Here is a 20,451-nt window from a genome sequence, read left to right on the forward strand (position 1 = left end):
TTGCAGGCTCAGGTTTAATCAGCAGGCATCTGCCTCGAGTCATCATATCCCATTTTATCTTTTTTTGTGAGACATGCCAGTGCTGGGGAATGGAAGAATTTTCCACTTTACACTCAATGCCAGAATTGTTGGATTCTACCAGGCCTAGTATAGCCTAAGCTAGAGAGAGGGTAAAAACTCTTTCTATTCTACCCCAGTAATGTGCTTTAACCCCTACTGCGTCACTGTGGCATTTCTCTGCCCCAACACCTGCCATCCTCATGGACTCGCTGAGTAAATTAGTCAGAGTTCAGAGTCAATTAGACTCAACTCCAATGCTTGCCTGGCTAGCCTCCCATCTTCCACCCTCCATAAATTTGAGTTCATCCAAAACTCTGCTGCCCATATCCTAACATGCACCAAGTCCTGTTCACCCATCACCCCCAGTGCTCGCTGACCTACATTGGCTCCCGGTCCACCAACACCTTGATTTTAAAACTCTCATCCTCGTGTTCAAATTCCTCCATGGCCTTGCCCCTCCCTATCTCTGTAACCTCCTCCAATCCTCTGAGAACTCTGCGTTCCTCCAACTCAGGCCTCTTGTGCACCCCCCACTTCCTTTGCCCCACCAGTGGTGACCATACCTTCAGCTGTCTAGGCTCTAAGCTCTGGAATTCCCTTCCCAAACCTCTTCACCTCTATCTCTACCTCAAAAGCAAAATACCGTGGATGCTGGAAATCTGAAATAAAAACAGAAAATGCTAGAAATACTCAGTAAGTCAGGCAGCAACTGTGAAGAAAGAAACAGAGTTAACGTTTCAGGTCGTTAACCTTTCGTCAGAACTGGAAGAAGTTAAAGATTTAATAGTTTTTAAGCAAGTGCAGAGCCAGGGAAAGAGGAGGGAGGAAAGGGAGGGGAGGAAATAACAAAAGGGAAGGTCTGTGATAGGGTGGAGGGCAGGGGTGATTAAATGACAAAAGGGATGATGGTGCAAGGCAAGGAGGGTGGTAATGGGACAGGTTAAGAAAAAAAAGATTGGTCTAGAGGAGCTGTAAATGGCAACAGCAGATCCATTACCATCACCTGTAGACCCAAAAAATGGGAGCAGTGGTTATGATCTGAAGTTATTGAAATCAATGTTGAGTCCGGAAGGTTGTAAAGTGTCTAATCAAAAGATGCTGTTCCTCGAGCTACCGTTGAGCTTCATTGGAACAGTGTAGGAGGCCGAGGACAGAGAGGTCAGGGTGGGAGTGAGACGGAGAATTAAAATGGCAAGTGACCGGCAGGTCAGGGTCATGCTTGCGGACTGAGCGGAGTGTTCAGCAAAGCGATCACCCAATCTGCCTTTACCTCTATCTCTACCTCTTTGACCAAGCATTTGGTCACCTATCCTAATATCTCCTTCTTTGGCTCGGTGTCAACTTTTGTCTGATTACACTCCTCTGAAGCACCTTGTTTCACAATGTTAAAAGCGCTATATAAATGCAAGTTTTTGTTGTTGTTATGCCATATGGGCATGTTAGTGAAAAAATAGAGAAGTTTCACCAGAAAGTGTCAACAGACCATTTCATAGAATCATACAGGACAGAAGGAGGCCATGTCAAGGCCTTGGAAGAGGTGCAGAGGAGAATTACTAGAATGGTAGCCTGGATGAGGGACTTCAGTTAGGTGGAGAGACTAGAGAAACTGAGATTGTTCTCCTTAGAGCAGAGAAGGTTAAGAGGAGATTGAATAGAGGTGTTCAAAATTATGAGGTGTTTTGATAGAGTAAATAGGGAGAAACTGTTTCGATTGGCAGGAGGTAACCAGAGGACGCAGATTTAAGGTAGTTGGCAAAAGAACCAGAGATGAGATAAGGAGAATATTTTTTAAGCAGCGAGTTGTTATGATCCGGAATGCACTCCCTGAAACGATGGTGGAAGCAGATTTAATAATAACTTTCAAAAGGGAACTGGATAAATATTTGAAGGGGAAGAAATTGCATGGCTACAGGGAAAGAACAGGGAAGTGGGATGAATCAGATACCTCTTTCAAAGCGCCTGCACAGGCTCGTTGGGCCGAATGGCCTCCTTCCATGCTGTATGATTCTATCTTGCACACTGGGCATGCATAGTACATATGGCAGTGTGACCTTTCATACTGCATGTGTTGTTTTTAGGTGTAAGCATATTTTTAAAGTAATTTTTAAAACTTTGATCTCAAAGGCTCCCTCTAGAGAACTAAAGTATAGATTTAAGACAAAAATGATTTAACATTTAATTCACTGCAATGGGCTAGAGTTGACTGCTTCTTTAATATACTGACCTCACAATGAGGAAAGTTGCGTGGCTTGCACAATCATTTCCTGTGGGTTTTCTGTTCTAAGACGCATCCCTTCTTGTTCCAAACAGCACATGCCATCAGCAAACGGCTTGTTTGGAGTGGTATGCAATTAGGTAAGTAGCATTATTACTATACTATAATGGCTGAAAACTTGCTGTTAATAGTTATTTATATTTTCAAAACTATCTCTGAGAAATGACTGGTCTCTTTTCACTTTTGCTTAGGGCAAAATCCAGTATGAGCGATTTAACAACAGCAACTGGAGAGCACAAAGGCAAATAGGAAAATATCAAAATGCAAATTTTTTAAGTTGTAACTTTGTTTATCTGCTTGCTTTTTTCTCTGGATGGTCCATTAACTCCAAAGAGTCTTTACAACTAGATGACAAACGAACCAGTATCTAACTGGTTCAGGTGTGATGCAGCCCATTTTGGGTTTTTGAATAAATGTTTATTCGGAAATATTTTCTGTTAGTTGTATACATGACTTAGACGACACTTAGATTATTGAGCACAGTTCTGGTCTCCATGTTACAAAAAAGATATGGAAGTACTGGAGAAAGGGTAAAAAATGATTTATAAGGATGATACCAGAACTGAGAGGTTACAAACATTAGGAAAAACTGAACAGGCTGGGGCTCTTCTCTTTAAAGAGAAGGCTGAGAGGTGACCTAATAGAGTTCCTTGAAATTATGAAGGGGTTTGATAGGGTAGACGTAGAGAAGATGTTTCCACTTGTGGGAGAGTCCAATACTAGGGGTCATCAATATAAGATAGTCATTAGTAAATCCAATAAGGAATTCAGGAGAAACTTCTTTACTCAGAGAGTGGTTAGAATGTGGAATGTGCTACCACAAGGAGTAGTTGAGGCGATTAGCGTAGATGCATTTAAGGGGAAGCTAGATAAGTACATGAGGGAGAAAGGAATAGAAGGATATGTTGATCGGATGAGATGAAGTAAAGTGGGAGGTGGTTCGTGTGGAGCATAAATACCGGCGCAGACCAGTTGGGCCAAATGGCCTGTTTCCATGCTGTAAAATCCTATGTAATTCTATGATTACCAGTCCATCAAACTAGGCTGCCATCTTGGATATTTCTTCTGAGAAGTGCAGCCCTCACGTTTTCGAAAACCTCCGGCACGATCTGGGTACAACAGCAAGTCAGCCAGCACTCGAAAGAAAAAGAAAGGCAAAATACTGCAGTTGCTGATAATATGAAATAAAAACATAAAGTGGGGGGGGGGGGGGGGGGAGGTTGGGTTAAAATTAAAAAGAATGGGCAACCCCACCCCAACCCGTTTCCAGCGCATCCACTTCTGATTTTATTGGAGGCAGGTTGGGGGGTAGGCGACTAACCTGCGTGTCTAAGATTTTGGGGGTAATTAAATAGGATTTTACAGCACAGAAACAGGCCATTTGGCCCAACTGGTCTGTGCGGGTGGTTTGGGGGTGGGTGGGAGGTTAAAATAACAGCTTTTTGGAGCGGGGCCGCATCCCGGCTCCAACTCGCCCACTTTTGGGTTTAACCCAGGCAAGTTTGTCTGCATGTGCACAACAGACACCAGGAAGTCCCGCCCCTACTTAAAGCCGGTGGGCTGATACTTAAAGGGGAAATGTAACTCATTGAGATACTTGAGGTTTCATAATTCTTTGTGGAGTGGAGAACTTAAATGAATTGAACCTTCTCTGTTTGGGTTTCCCATCGCTTCCTTTTCATGTCAGGTGAAAGCAGGCGGGAAGGGCCGGATCCATGAGGTGAGTGCCTTTATTGCACTGGTCGTGGGCCAAGAGGAGCAGGAGTGCTTCCCCGCAGCCCACCGAGCTTACCTGTAAATCACCCCATGATTGGACAGCCTCGTTCGGCTGACCCCCTCCCCCTGTGATCGGACACCCCCCACCCCCACGATCGAACCACATCCGACTCCCAACCCCCCCACAAATGTCCAACCAGAAACGTTAATTCTGTTTCTCTCTCCGCAGATGCTGGCTGATCTGCTGAGTGTTTCCAGCATTTTTTGTTTTTATTCCTGAAAGAAAAAAGACAAATGAACTTTGCAGATGAGGAAGGACACATGCCTTGAGATTAGACTCTTGAAATGTAAGCAAGTGAATGCTTTTATATAGGATTCCTTTTTCTGCTTTGTTAACCGAGGTGCTATTGGAACATTTTACTATGTTAAAACTGCTTTATAAATATAGGTTGTTGTCGTTACTATTCTATTTTTAAACGTGTCAGTGTCGTCATTAAAATAGCAGCCAAAAAAAATTGTTACTATTCAAAGAGCTTAATTTAAAAACATTGGAATGATTTTCCCCAATGAGCATGTGCATATGAAGTGCACAATTGCATAGAACAAGAGGCATTGAAAAATCATTTAAAAATTGTTTATAATTATTATTTCATTTACAAAAAGAGATCAGAGTGAAGTTCTTTGCAGTTGTGCAGGTATCTTTCATATTTTCTGAAACATGTGGAACTTTATGGCCTATAAAAGGATAGTCAGAAGTCTATAAGATAATTTAAACTTTCAATGAAATCCAAAGAGAAAAATAAAATGTTAGAAAACACTAATAAGGAAACAAATAGAACTTTCAGTATCTTTGAAACCTCAAAGGGTTAACCATGAAACACATTTAGTTTCCTTCTTTGAAATCGTTCAGAAAAGAGAGACTTACATTTATATAGCGCCTTTCATGACCTCAGGATGTTCCAAAGGGCTTGACAGACAATTGAGTACTTTTTTTGAAATGTAGTCACTGTTATAATGTAGGAAACATGGTAGCCAAATTGCACAGAGCAGGGTCCCACAAACAGCAATGAGATAATGACTAGATAATCTGTTTTAATGATGTTGGTTGAGGAATAAATATTAGCCAGGAGAAGTCCTCTGCTCTTCTTCAAATAGGGTAATGGGATCTTTCTTAGCCCACCTGAGAGGTAGACAGAGCCTCAGTTTAACATCTCATAGACAGCACCGCATTCCCTCAGTATTACAATGAAATATCAGCCTGGATTATGTGCTCAAGTCTCCAGAGTGGGACTATGAACCTACAGCCTACGAACTCAGAGGCAGGAGTGCTACCACTGAGCCACAGCTAATACCTTGATGGTTGAGCTGGAATGAGGTCTGGGAATACAGGTAGATAAATTGTTAAAAATTGATAAAGCCTTAAAGAGTATAAACAAAGTACTGGGGTGCATTTCTAGAAGAATAGCAAGAAGGTAATGTTAAATTTGTATAGAATCTTGGTTAGACCACACTTGGAGTACTGTGTGCAGATCTGGCCTTCATATTACAAAATGGATATTGAAGCACTTGAGAAAGTGCAGAAAAGATTTACAAGGTTGGTACCAGAATTGAGAGAAAAGATTGAGCAGGCTGGAGCCCTTTCCTCTGGAAAAGAGAAGACTAAGAGGAGACCTGATAGCGATCTTTAAAATTATGAAGGGGTTCGATAGGGTGGATGTGGGTAAACTGTTTCCATTTGTGGGTAAGTCCAGAACAAGGGGGCATAAATATAAGATAGCCACTAACATATCAAATAAAGAATTTAGGAGGAATTTATTTGCATGGGGAATGGTGAGAATGTGGAACTCACTGCCACATAGAGTGGTTGAAGGAGTTAGAACTGATATATTTAAGGAGCAGCTTGTTGCATACATGAGAGAGAAAGAAATAGAGGGTTACAGGGGCAGGGTGAGATGAGGTAATTAAAGTAGGAAGAGGCTCATGTGGAGTTTAAACATCGGCATTGAGCAGTTGGGCCAAATGGCCAGTTTCTGAGTTGTAGATTCTATGTAATTCAGAGAGGAGCAAATTAAATCTCTGCCAATGATGGAGTTAGACTGCTGAAAATAGATCTGAAAACAGTCTAATGATAAATAATGAAAGTTTTACTTGAGCATGAATTGCATTCAGTATGACTATACCAATTAGTGAAAAAAATGTTTCCTTTTCACGTATTTATCCAATCCCCTTTCGATAGTTACTATTGAATCTGCTTTAGGCAATGCATTCCAGATCATAACAACCCATTGCATAAAACAATTTCCCCTCATCTCACCTCTGGTTCTTTGGACAATTACCTCATCTCACCTCTAGTTACCGACCCTCCTGCCACTGGAAACTTTGGGGGAAAAATTCAATAAGGCCTATTAATGGGCGTAGATAGTGCGATCCACTATTAACCCACGCCCAATGGCCCCTGCGCAGGCAGGACGAGAACTTTGTCCGGCCTCAGTACTCACCGTCAAGCAACGTTGAAATCTTGACCTTCTGCGAGGATTGAAGTAAATGCGCACTTTCCACCAGCAAAGGAAGCCCCAATCTCTTAAAGGGAGGATGGCTCTTAAAATCTCTTAAAGGTAGCTGGTACCTGTCATTTGATAAAAATAACAGTCTGCTGTCTGCACGGAGTCTGAACAGAGATCAGACATCGCACATGCAAAACACAGATGCAGGTCCCATCCCTTTGATTACAAACTGATGAACTATGTTAAAACATTGAATAAAGGTTGCAGTGCAGGAAGAAGTTCAATGCTTTGACACGAGTAGTGAAGGTGACTGAGGTCAACTGTCAAGTGGCGTCTCACACCAACTGCACCACTAGCCGCATCCACTGCACCACACACTACACCCTCCATCACCCATATGCCAATAAACTCTTCCATCAATACTCAACTCTTCCAATCAGATGCTTCCTCTCACCCTTACACATTACCACTGTTGTAAGCCGCCCGCCCACAACTCACAGGCCACCCACCCTGACAGCAATTCAACCATGACAGGCACATCACCCAGACACACGCTCTGCTTTCTTGCAGGAGAAGGTGGCGCATAACAGGTGCAGCAAGTGGCAGTGGCATTTAGCCCCTCAAGCCTGTTCCACCATTCAATGAGATCATGGTTGATCTGTGACCTAACTCCATATACCCGCCTTAGCCCCATATCCCTTAATACCCTTGGTTCACAGAAATCTATAAATCTCAGATTTAGAATTCACAAGTGACCTAGCATCAGCTGTCGTTTGCAGAAAAGCGTTCCAAACTTCTCCCATCCCTTGCATGTAGAAGCATTTCCTAACTTCACTCCTGCACGTTGGCTCTAAATGTTAGGCTATGTCCCCATGTCCTAGTATTCAAGTATAGGAGACCTCCAAAAAGAGTTACAAATGCATCAGCAGCCAGAAGCAATAATCCAGCCACTAACCTGTAAATTCTGCATGGTCCCTTTAAATAGCGCCTCCGGGGGGGTCCTCCAGGCACTCTAAGACATGTTCAGATGGTCGTGGTTAAGACTGTGTGTTGAGTTGAGCGTTAAGTCCCAAAATCGTGTCTATCACTTTAAATCAGTGTTGCACACTGATTGTATCCATTTTCTCCCTACTTTACATGCAGCTGGCGTTCCGTATTTGCACCTGCATTAATACCTATACTAAGATGGCATCCAGCGCACGTCACGCTGGAAACGTGCGTGCGCAGCCAAGACGCCATCTTGGCACTTCGGGAGGCTGCGTAGCACCGAAACAACGGGCACTACATGGCCCAACTTCTAGCCCTTTGTCTCCGTAATTACTCTATCAAAATCTTTCATGATTTTGAACACCTCTATCAAATCTCCCCATAAGCTTCTCTGCTCTAAGAAGAACAAGCCCAGCTTCTCCAATCTCTCCACATAACTATTCCATTATTCTAGCAAATCTCCTTTGCAGCCTTTCCAAGGGATGTTAGAAATTCAGTTATTACTGAATGGTGCATTATGAATTGGTGATCGATTTATGGCACAATTTGATGTTGCAAACTACGTGCATGTTATTGGTTGTGGTGCCTTTGATATTTATGTGAGAAAGGAAAAGAAATTCCAGCTGCCGTTTGTTAGAGGCATAAACCAGCAGTGTACATACCACTCATGTGATTTATAAAGAAATAATAACCTCTCGCTGCCAATACATGATCCTAGGTACCGGTCATTTTTTTTTTTCACATCGTTCACCTGACGAAGGAGGAAGCCTCCAAAAGCTTGTGAATTTAAAATAAAATTGCTGGACTATAACTTGGTGTTGTAAAATTGTTTACAATTGTCAACCCCAGTCCATCACCGGCATCTCCACATCCTGGTCAGAATAAGTCAAGGAGACAAACTTTTTGTGTTAGATGACTGGTCATTTATCATGCCAGGGAACAATCAAAAAAGGAAACAGGATGTTCGGTTATATTGCCAAGTCAGCTTGGTTCAAATCCCCAGGAGTCATGCTGACATTGTTTGCTTCTGTGTATTTATCATGGTGCACAGCTGTGCTGTGTTCATCTGCTGTTATATGTTTGAGGTGACTGGGCACTGGCAATGAAATTTAAACAAGGAAGGAAGAAAAATAGTGGTGACTTTAGATATCTGCAATAAGCTTCCCTCGACGGCTCAGAAAATGTATCAACTGAGGGGTCGAAGTTGGCAATTTTAAAAGGAACATAGTTCTGATCCACGCTGAGTTGGTTGATCTCAGCCAGGGTGGAGATAGAGGGAATGAAGTCCGATAATAATCTAGTGACAGGAAACCTCCCCCACTGGTAGCACATATTGCAAAAATTGCAAGCACACCAACCGTGTTGCGTGATGGTGAGGTTCTCCACCACCTGCACAATACTGAGAAAGTTACCCTCCCCCAGAGCCTCGACATTTGTTTCAGTGGCCCTGGGCTGTGGAAAGGAAAAATTGGGCTAGGTTTCTGCTCCAGATTGCCATCCATTGCGTACTGCTGGAGGACAGGATCAGCCTTGGCTGTAACGACAGGCATAGTCAAAAAGCCATCCAACATTTGCCTCACACATCAAAAATCTTGCAGTTATCACATGAAAACATCTCAAAGCACTTACACTGAATTTTGAAGTGCAGGGACAGTTGTTATGCAGGAAAATAATGGCTCCTTGGTGTGGCCAGCTGGAAGCATATCTTGGCCGAAGTCAATACATTCAGTTAAGGGGGAAAATGGAGAGAAAATCGGGTAAAGAAATGTTGGCTGCAGCATATCACAAACTGTTCTAGAGGGCAGATTTTACGAATTTGGTCATGTGGCGCAGAAACTCATGTCCGTATTGGGATTTGGGATATTTTGCCCTGTCGCACCGGTAGGAGAATTTGTAAAATCTACCCTAATAAGACAACTTTTAACTGTGAAGAAGTTATTCTTTAAAGAGGAAGGAAAGTATAGGACACAGGCACTTTCTGTCATTCATGTGATTTTATTGTAGGTCTTGGCACCTTGAATGAAAACAAATTAAATATTTACCTTGTAATTTCTTTTTCTAATGGCAGGAGTGGATCCCTTGGTGCTGCCATTTAATTTGGCAACATTTTTGGTGACGGCATCTATTACAGGGAAGTGAGTGTGAAGCAGTCACCTTGATGTACATATCTGGCGCGGACACAATGGGCCGAATGGCCTCCTTCTGTGCCGTAAATTTTCTATGATTCTATGTGTGTGTCCTAGTTACTGACTCAAGAATGTCAATAGCTAGATGCATTGGAGCAGGTCAGCTGCCTTACACCTTTAAAGAAAATAAAGACTTTCATTGAAATAGCATCTTGTGCGACCTCAGGACATCCCAAAGGGCTTTACAGTACTTTTGAAGTGTAGTCACTGTTATAATGTAGGAAATGCTGCAGCCAATTTGTGCACAGCAAGGTCTCGTTAACAGCAACAAAATAAAGACTAGATAATATGTTTTTTTAGTGATGTTGGTTGAGGGATAAATATTGGCCAGGACACCAGGGAGAACTCCCCTGCTCTTCTTCGAATAATTGTAAACAATTTTACAACACCAAGTTATAGTCCAACAATTTTATTTTTAATCCCACAAGCTTTCGGGGGCTCTCCCCTTCCTCAGGCGGTGTGGAAATGACATTTTCGAATCCTTCGCATTTTAAGATCACATAACAATGCCTGGTGATTACTGCCCGTTGCCAAGGCAATCACAGTGAGCAGACAGAAAGGTGTCACCTAAAAAGGCCACCGAATATACAAACCCCCAAAAAAAAGAGAGAGAGAGAGATAAGGAAGACAGTCAATGACCCGTTATATTAAAAACAGATAACATTTGTTCGCTGGTGGGGTTACGTGTAGTGTGACATGAACCCAAGATCCCGGTTGAGGCTGTCCTCATGGGTGCGGAACTTGGCTATCAATTTCTGCTCGACGATTTTGCGTTGTCGTGTGTCTCGAAGGCCGCCTTGGAGTATGCTTACCCGAAGGTCGGTGGCTGAATGTCCATGACTGCTGAAGTGTTCCCCGACTGGGAGGGAACCCTCCTGTTTGGCGATTGTTGCGCGGTGTCCGTTCATCCGTTGTCGCAGCGTCTGCATGGTCTCGCCAATGTACCATGCTCTGGGGCATCCTTTCCTGCAACGTATGAGGTAGACAACGTTGGCCGAGTCACAGGAGTATGAACCATGCACCTGGTGGGTGGTGTCCTCTCGTGTGATGGTGGTATCTGTGTCGATGATCTGGCATGTCTTGCAGAGGTTACCGTGGCAGGGTTGTGTGGTGTCGTGGACGCTGTTCTCCTGAAGGCTGGGTAATTTGCTGCGAACGATGGTTTGTTTGAGGTTGGGTGGCTGTTTACAGGCGAGTAGTGGAGGTGTGGGGATGGCCATAGCGAGGTGTTCGTCATCATTGATGACATGTTGAAGGCTGCGGAGAACATGGCGTAGTTTCTCCGCTCCGGGGAAGTACTAGACGACGAAGGGTACTCTGTTGGTTGCGTCCCGTGTTAGTCTTCTGAGGAGGTCTACGCGATTTTTCGCTGTGGCCCGTCGGAACTGTCGATCGATGAGTCGAGCATCATATCCCGTTCTTACTAGGGCATCTTTCAGCGTCTGTAGGTGTCCATCGCGTTCCTCCTCGTCTGAGCAGACCCTGTGTATTCGCAGGGCCTGTCCATAGGGGATGGCCTCTTTGACGTGGTTAGGGTGGAAGCTGGAAAAGTGGAGCATTGTGAGATTGTCCGTGGGCTTGCGGTAGAGTGAGGTGCTGAGGTGCCCGTCTTTGATGGAGATTCGTGTGTCCAAGAAAGAAACTGATTCTGATGAGTAGTCCATGGTGAGCTTGATGGTGGGATGGAACTTGTTGATGTTATCGTGTAGTCTCTTTAGTGATTCCTCACCGTGGGTCCATAGAAAGAAAATGTCATCGATGTATCTGGTGTATAGTGTTGGTTGGAGGTCCTGTGCAGTGAAGAAGTCCTGCTCGAACTTGTGCATGAAAATGTTGGCATATTGGGGTGCGAATTTGGTCCCCATGGCTGTTCCGTGTGTTTGGGTAAAGAACTGGTTATTGAAGGTGAAGACATTGTGATCCAGGATGAAGTGGATGAGTTGTAGGATGGCGTCTGGAGATTGGCTGTTGTTGGTGTTGAGTATTGATGCTGTCGCAGCGATGCCGTCATCGTGGGAGATACTGGTGTATAGTGCCGAGACGTCCATCGTGGTGAGAAGTGTTCCTGGTTCAACAGGTCCGTGGGTACTGAGTTTTTGTAGAAAGTCTGTAGTGTCGTGACAGAAGCTGGGGCTTCCCTGCACGATGGGTTTCAGGATGCCCTCGATGTATCCAGAGAGGTTCTCACACAGGGTTCCATTGCCTGATACGATAGGACGTCTGGGTGTGTTGGCTTTGTGTATCTTTGGGAGGCAGTAGAAGTCTCCCACGCGGGGAGTACGTGGGATGAGAGTGCGTAGGATGTTTTGAAGGTCTGGATCGAAGGTCTTGATCAGTTTGTTGAGCTGATGGGTGTGTTCTTTGGTCGGGTCTGCGGGTAACCGTCTGTAGTGTTCCTGGTTGTCCAGTTGTCGGTATGCTTCTTTGCAATAGTCCGTTCTGTTCTGTATGACGATGGCTCCTCCTTTGTCCGCTGGTTTGATGACGATGTTGCGGTTGGTCTTGAGAGCTTTGATGGCGTTGCGTTGTGCTCGGGTGACATTCTGGACTGTCTTCCGAGTGCGGCTGATGAATCTGGCATAGACGCATTTCCTTCTTCGAGTAGTGCAATGAGATCTTTTACATCCATCTGAGAGGGCGGACAGGGCCTCAGTTTAATGTCTCATCCAAAAGACGGCACTTCTGATGGTGCAGCACTCTCTCAGCACTGCACTGGAGTGTCAACCTGGATTATGTGCTCAAGTATCTGGAGAGGGACTTGAACTCGCAACCTTCTGACTCAGAGTATGGTGTATCTCCCAGAGTAGCCACAGAAGAGAAGGAGCAAATAAAATACATCATGGAGTGAGCATTTTATTTGCTCCTTCTCTTCTGTGGCTACTCTGGGAGATACATATGAGAACTCGGTAAAAAAAAATGGGAGGATCATTGAAACTATTCACAAGACGGCTTACCCATTGCTCAGTTGGCAAACACCTTCCCCACTGTGCAACTCAGACATGCAGCCCAGGAAAGTCCCAGGTTTGATCCCTTTCCTACGCTGTATTAGGCTGATGCCAGAACAGGTCTACTGTTAGGCTGCTGCAATTGGTCTCTGGCAAGTCAGGAGAAAATTGGCGAGGAATTTGATTCTTCAGCACAGCCCACTGATCCTCCGATTGTTCAGTAAGAGTAGGATTGGGTTATGATACTCCCAACAGCCTGCCGACATTCATTATCTAGGCTTATACTGAAGAACGGTGATTTGCACATTTTACTGAAGAACAGCCAGTGTTTGTAGGACCATACATAAGTATCAGTCAGCACCTTAGCAAATAGGCTTGGCATATTTGATGTGCATGATTTTGTTGAACTAAACTATTGATAATAAGTGTGATTTAACTGTGTTGACTTCATATTCAGCTACTTAGTGAAACTAATTCGGTTTTTACTTACTCCAGTTAGAAAATAGTCCATTGTGGTTCCTCGAGTGACCAGTGAGACACGCAGTGACAAAATCATGGACATGAACACAACAAAATTGGACAACGAGACCCTGGAGATGCTGACCAGCAGTGCAATCAGAATCACCCTTCCCACAGTTTATTCAGCAGTCATCTTCATCGGTGTACCTGGCAACGGCATCTCCTTCTGGCTGCTTTGCTTCCATACCCGACCAAAGACCCCCTTAGTCATCTTCATGATTAACCTGACCATCACTGATCTCCTTCTTGCCTTTTTTCTCCCCTTTCAGATTGCATATCACTTGAACCACAATGACTGGATCTTTGGCAAGAGCCTCTGTACATTCGTCACTACCTTGTTTTATGCCAACATGTATTGCTCCATTTTGACGATGACTTGCATCAGCGTTGAGCGCTATGTCGGGGTGGCATATCCAATATGGTATACTGGAAGGTGGAAAAGAAAGCATGCTGTGACTGCTTGTTTGGGGATGTGGGCGATTCTAATAATTGTCTTATTGCCCTTGGAATACAGCGATTTAACGTTTGGAGTCAAGGAGCTCAAAATTACTACTTGCTTTGATGTTCTTAAAAAAAGTATGCTTCCCAACCAGAATGCATGGGGATTGTTCCTCTTCACACTATTTGTCCTCCTCTTCCTGATCCCGTTTACCATTACCGTCGTCTGCTACACGCTAGTGATACTAAAGCTTTCCCAAACTTCTCACACGGCAGACAATGAGCAGAAAAAAAGAGCAGTTTATTTAGCCGCTATTGTGCTCTTGGTTTTTGTCACATGCTTTGCGCCCAACAACATCACTCTCTTAATTCACATTATACTGAGACTTTTGTACAACACGGGGTGCTACACAGCTTACAAGGTGACCTTGTCACTAAGCTGTTTGAACAGTTGTCTCAACCCATTTGTTTTCTGTTTTGCTTCTGCAGAATTTAACAAACGGTTCTACCGTTTAATAGGTCGGAGGCAATCGCCCGGTCAGAGGGACACACTAGCATTTCAAATGACAAGGTTGGTCGCCCTTAGGAGTTAGTAAAACGACTGGGTGAATCAAGCAGCCGAATCTAGCATTCAGGAAACCTAAAGAAAACAAAAAGACCTCCCCTAATGACTTAGTTGGTCAAGACTACCTGTAACTGGGCCATGAAGACTAGGAAGGACCTTGGTTTGATGCCTGGTCTATATTCAGAAAGTTCATCTCAGCTGGGATGTCAGTAGGGGCACTATAACTGGCTTCAACTCCAGAGGGCTAGGGTGGGAAAAAAGAGGCAGGATTTTTACTCCTCAGTGGGATAACTATCAACCAGAAGTGACGCACTTCCCTGAGAGAGAAAGACATCTGAATAAATGGCCTTAGAACTGCATCGGTCAAGGTACAGCCACCACTGACTGACCATAGAACGGCATTAATGGAGGTCGGAGAGACGTCACTCTCTAACCTTCCAGTCAGAGTTTCGAGGGAAGGGGGCGAGAGACCTATCACAAAATATTGCAGAAATGAAGGATAAAATTCAGTTTAGAAGTAAATGATGTTTCTTTGTGTATTCTTTCAAGGTAGCCCAATTAAAATTTCCAAGATTATGGAGGGAATTGACAAAATCATTGCAAGTAAATCATTGACTATGGTTAAAATTTCACATACCAGGGAATACAAGTAAAAAATTAGGAATTTGGGACTAAGAAGGGAAGTCAGGTAGAATGTTGTCACAGATAACACTGCTGTGAGATAAATTACCTGGGCAGCCAACTCAGGTGGGTTCAAAGAGAAGGAATTAAGGGATATAGTGCGAATGTGCATAATTAGTGGTTGCGATCTGTCAAGAAGGATGGGCTTGTTGGGGCAACTTGTATGGAGAAAGACAATGGAAACAAAAATGATGGGATGTATTTTATAAGGACATAAAAAATAGGAGCAGGAATAAGCCATCCGGCCCCTCGAGCCTGCTCCGCCATTCAACAAGATCGTGGCTGATCTCCTACTTCAATGCCATTTTCCTGCACCATCCCCATACCACTTGATGCCTTAAATATCTAGAAATCTATCGATTTTTGTTTTGAATGTACTCAATGACTGAGCCTCCACAACCTCTGGAGTAGAGAATTCTAAAGATTCACCACCTTCTATGAAGAAATTTCTCCTCATCTCAGTCCTAAATGGCCTACCCCTTATTCTGAGACTGTGAGCCCTGGTCCTAGACACCCCAGCCAGGGGAAACATCCTTCCTGCATCTACCCTGTCGAGTCCTGTAAGAATTTTGTATGTTTCAATGAGATCACCTCTCATTCTTCTAAACTCTAGAGAATACAGGTCTAGTCTTGTCAATCTCTCCTCATATGACAATCCTGCCATCCCAGGAATCAGTCTGGTGAACCTTTGTTGCACTCCCTCTCTGGCAAGTATATCCTTTCTTAGGTAAGGGGACCAAAATTGCACACAATACTCCAGGTGCGGTCTCACCAAGGCCCTATATAATTGCAGTAAGGCATCTTTACTCCTGTACTCAAATCCTCTTGTAATAAAGGCCAACATACCATGTGCCTTCCTAATTGCTTGCTGCACCTGCATGTTAGCTTTCAGTGAATGGTGTACAAGGACACCCAGGTCCCTTTGAACATCAACATTTCCCAATCTCTCAGCATTTAAAAAATACTCTGCATTTCTGTTTTTCCTACCAAAGTGGATAACTTCACATTTTTCCACATTATATCCCATCTGCCATGTTCTTGCCCACTTAGCCTGTCTATATCCCCTTGAAGCCTTTTTGCATCCTCCTCACAACTCACATTCCCACCTAGTTTTGTGTCATCAGCAAACTTGGAAATATTACATTTGGTCCCCTCATCCAAATCATTGATATAGATAGTGAATAGCTGGGGCCCAAGCACCGATCCCACTAGTCACAGTCTGCATTAAACATTCAAGGTCTGAGCTGCTACAAGTCAAGGGTTAGATGAAGAGGGGTGGGAGGAGGCTCGTGTACAGCATAAACACCAGCATAGACCAGTTGGGCCAAATGGCCTGTTTCTGTGCTGTAAATACTATGTAATTCTATGTAACTTACCCTTTGATAATGACTCTACTGTTCCATTGCAGCCATCTGTAATCAGCTTGAATTACTGTGAAAAAACAAATGATTGCATAACCCTTCTCCCTTCACCCAGTGCTTACTGTATCTGCAGTGCTTGTTGTATCTGCTGTGCTTGCTGTATCTGCTGTATCTGCATCTGTATGTGTTGTTTACAGATTTCGCTTGCTACTCATTGTAAATGAGCCAGAACCCCTGAGTTTGCAAGTTTTATTAAGGGTGCATTAATATTTGTGTAATAAATGTTTTTAATGGAAGTTCAATGCTATATTTTATTGTAATGTGTTATTCTTGGATTTTCATATGATAGTGTCCAATTGTAGTGGAGTTTTAATGGTGTTAACAAGCAATAACATTTATTTAAAACACTAGATGGTGTGTCTTGGTGTGCCATGGAGATTGCCCACAGAGAGGGTGGGGAAGAATTCCTCTATGTAGCAACATTGTAAATGTGTTTGTGAAGATTCACTGTTCTCTATTTCTAGCAATATCATCAGCAGGTTCTAAAGAGAAGAGTTCTCACTCTCAGGCAGGCCATGCTGGCCAAGGTGCTGAGCAGAGGTGAGAGGCTTTCCAGAGAGAAATGGGGTGCAAGTCAACCAGCACCTGGCTGAAGAAAGTCATAAAATTATCTCAAGAGAGACCTGAGAACATAAAATAACATCTTGAATGGGATAGTAAAATCCACAGCATCAAATAACTAACTAAGAATTCCCTGAACTGACTGCCACTAATCTGGGAACAAAAAACTTTCATATATCGCTCTGATTGTTTTAGACTCTCTTGAGATTGCCTTTTCCAAAGAGAATGACAAAGTTTCACCCCTGTGGATCAGTGGTACTGCTCTCACCTCTGAGTCAGAAGGGTGTGGGTTCAGGTCCCACTTCAGAAACTTGAGCACAAAATCTGAGCTTCAGTGCGGTACTTGAGGGAGTGCTGCATTGTTAGAGGTACCGTCAAGGCCCTGTCTGCCCTCTCAGGTGGACATAAAAGATCCAATCGTACTATTTCGAAGACGAGCACGGGAGTTCTCCCCTGTGTCCTGGCCAATATTTATCCCTCAACCAACCTCAATAAAACATACTATCTGGTCATTATCACATTGCTGACTGTGGGACCTTGCTGTGCACAAATTGGCTGCCACGTTTCCTACATTGCAATAGTGACTACACTTCAAAAGTACTTCATTGGCTGTAAAGCGCTTTGGGATGTCCTGAGGTCATAAAAGGCGTTGTATAAATGCAAGCCTTTCTATGTCTCTGTGTCAATGATTGGCTTGCCAAGTTGCGAATGAAGTTTGCCACCTTGAATTATGAAATCTTCCGCCTTGGTGTACAAGCCATGGAAATCACATTGTCTGTTTAGTTAGTCCCCAACTGGATGCCCCGAATGAAAATTAATCCAACCTTAATGTGCTAGTGAAGACCCCCTTCCACTGAGATGTACTAAGAAACATTCGGTAACAAAAGAACACAAGTGAGGAAGAGCAAGTTCAGGTGCAATTGCAAGAGATGCAACCTGCTAGTCAGATGGTGAGGGTGAGCTCGAGGGTTCCTTTTGCCGCTGAGCCCAGTGATTTGAACCTCAGAGTGCTTACCGACAAACTTACTTCATGGAGTCACTTGAGAGTCTGCCAAGAGGTCTGTACAATTTGGGGGCATCAATGGAGGAGTTCACAACCTGCATCTGTACAATACCACATGACCCAGGCACAGGTCATCATGGAGAAGGCGGCCAGTCCAGGGCCATAAATGGGATCTTTGACCGAGCAATCCAAAACTGACCCCACTGACCCGCTCTCTCCCTGTAGCTCTGTATCTTCCTCTGCTTCAAATGTTTATACAATTTCCCTTTAAAAAGTTGCAATAGTCTCTGCCTCAACCCTTCCCTGTTTCAAAGCATCCCATGCACCAACAACCAGCTGTGTAAAGAAATTTCTCTTCGCTTGTCTCTTCATTCTCTTAGTGAAAATTTAAAATTGATGACCTCTTGTCACTGAATCCCCAAACATGGAAAATAGTCTTGTCCTATTCACTCTATCAAAAACCCTTCATAATATTGGCACTTTTCCTCGGTGCCAAGAACTTTTGTGCATTTGCTCCCATGATCGATGAACATGGGAGAATGTATTCGCTCTGTTCACTACATTCTGCTATGCCTAATACGCACATACTCTATTAGGAAGGTTCTCCTCGGCTCCAGAAATGTCATTGCCATCTAGAGTAGACCTCCAGGCTGTCTTCCTCAAAGGGAGCAGTTCTTGAAGCCATCTTCTTTGAATAGCAGTCAGCCTCCATCTAAACAGGGTCCTCCTCACTGTAAACGCAACAGCCCTTTAAGCACTGCTGCACGTTGTTCCTTGCTCCAAATCTGCTGTGAACATAAACAATACACACAGATACTTAGTAAAATTGGGTAAATGATCTGACTCCACAGAATCTGGTGAGGCAGTCTTCCCTCTATCTCCACAAATGTGCCTGTGAGTGTTAGGAGCACAAGACATTTTAAATCTGATTGGATAATTAGCTCTATGGCGTGCCTTAGGAACAGGAGTAGGCCATTCAGCCCCTCGAGCCTGTTCCACCATTCAATGAGAACATGGCTGATCTGTGACCTCACTCCATATATCCGCCTTCGCCCCAATATCCCTTAATACCTTTGGTTAACAAAAATCTATCAATCTCAGATTTAAAATTAACAATTGAGCTAGAATCAACTGCCGTTTGCGGAAGAGAGTTCCAATCTTCTACCACCCTTCTGCCATAGAGTTAATGAATGCAGTTTAAGAACATAAGAACATAACAAATAGTAACAGGAGTAGGCCATAGGGCCCCTCAAGCCTGCTCCGCCATTCAATAAGATCATGGCTGATCTTTGACCTCAACTCTACTTTTCCGCCCTATCCTCATATCCCTTGATTCCCTTAGTGTCCAAATACATGAAACTATCAAGACGTCAGCACGCATTAGTGTAAAGGACCTTCTGAACTTTCAATCTGCACATGGGATTGGGGGTAATATACTGGCATGGATTGAAAATTGGTTAACAGAGAGGAAACAGAGAGTTGGAATGAATGGGTCTTTTACGGGTGGCAGGCAGTGACTAGTGGGGTACCGCAGGGATCAGTGCTTGGGCCCCAGCTATTCACAATATATATCAATGATTTGGATCAGGGAACCAAATGTAATATTTCCAAGTTTGCTGACGACACAAAGTAGGTGGGATTGTGAGTTGTGAAGAGGATGCAAAGAGGCGTCAAGGCGATTTAGGCAAGTTGAGTGAGTGGGCAAATATATGGCAGATGCAGTATAATGTGGATATATGTGAAGTTATCCACTTCAGAAGGAAAAACAGAAAGGCAGAGTATTATTTAAATGGTGAGAGATTGGTACAAAGGAACCTGGTTGTCTTTGTACACCAATCAGTGAAAGCAAACATGCAGGTGCAGCAAGCAGTTCGGAAGGCAAATGGTATGTTGGCCTTCATTGCAAGAGGATTTGAGTGCAGGAGCAAGGATGCCTTACTGCAGTTATACAGGGCCTTGGTGAGACCACACCTGGAGTATTATGTGCAGTTTTGGTCTCCTTACCTAAGAAAGGATATACTTGCCATAGAGGGAGTGCAGCAAAGGTTCACCAGACTGATCCCTGGGATGGCAGGGCTGTCTTATGAGGAGAGATTGGGTCGACTCGGCCTACATTCACTCGAGTTTAGAAGAATGAGAGGGGATCTCATTGAAACATATAAAATTCTGACGGGGCCAGACAGGCTGGATGCAGGGAGGATGTTTCCCCTGGCTGGGAGGTCCAGATCGAGGGGTCACAGTCTCAGGATACGGGGTAGGACATTTAGGACTGAGATGAGGAGAAATTTCTTCACTCAGAGGGTGGTGAACCTGAGGAATTCTCTACCACAGAAGGCTGTGGAGGCCAAGTCACTGAATATATTTAAGAAGGAGCTAGATAGATTTCTAGACACAAAAGGCATCAAGGGGTATGGGGAGAGAGTGGGAATATGGCATTGAGATAGAGGATCAGCCATGATCATATTGAATGGCGGAGCAGGCTCGGAGGGCCGAATGGCCTACTCCTGCTCCTATTTTCTATGTTTCTATGTTTCTAATCATTCTAGTTTGACTAGCAGGGAGGGAAATAAAGTTGGAAGAAGAGTCACCG

The 20,451-nt window shown here is 43.9% G+C and overlaps 1 protein-coding gene across 1 annotated transcript; it reads left to right on the top strand.

Moving 5' to 3' along the window:
- The first annotated feature begins 2,336 nt into the window (after positions 1 to 2,336).
- On the top strand, positions 2,337 to 16,494 carry LOC137322447 (P2Y purinoceptor 8-like). Its single transcript, XM_067985369.1, has 3 exons — positions 2,337 to 2,415; positions 4,281 to 4,398; positions 13,169 to 16,494. The coding sequence occupies exon 3, from the start codon at positions 13,228 to 13,230 to the stop codon at positions 14,221 to 14,223; it is 996 nt and encodes a 331-aa protein (XP_067841470.1). The 5' UTR covers positions 2,337 to 2,415; positions 4,281 to 4,398; positions 13,169 to 13,227; the 3' UTR covers positions 14,224 to 16,494.
- Positions 16,495 to 20,451: the final 3,957 nt, after the last annotated feature.

This window comes from Heptranchias perlo, chromosome 6 (assembly GCF_035084215.1).
Source record: "Heptranchias perlo isolate sHepPer1 chromosome 6, sHepPer1.hap1, whole genome shotgun sequence".
NCBI lineage: Eukaryota > Metazoa > Chordata > Chondrichthyes > Hexanchiformes > Hexanchidae > Heptranchias > Heptranchias perlo.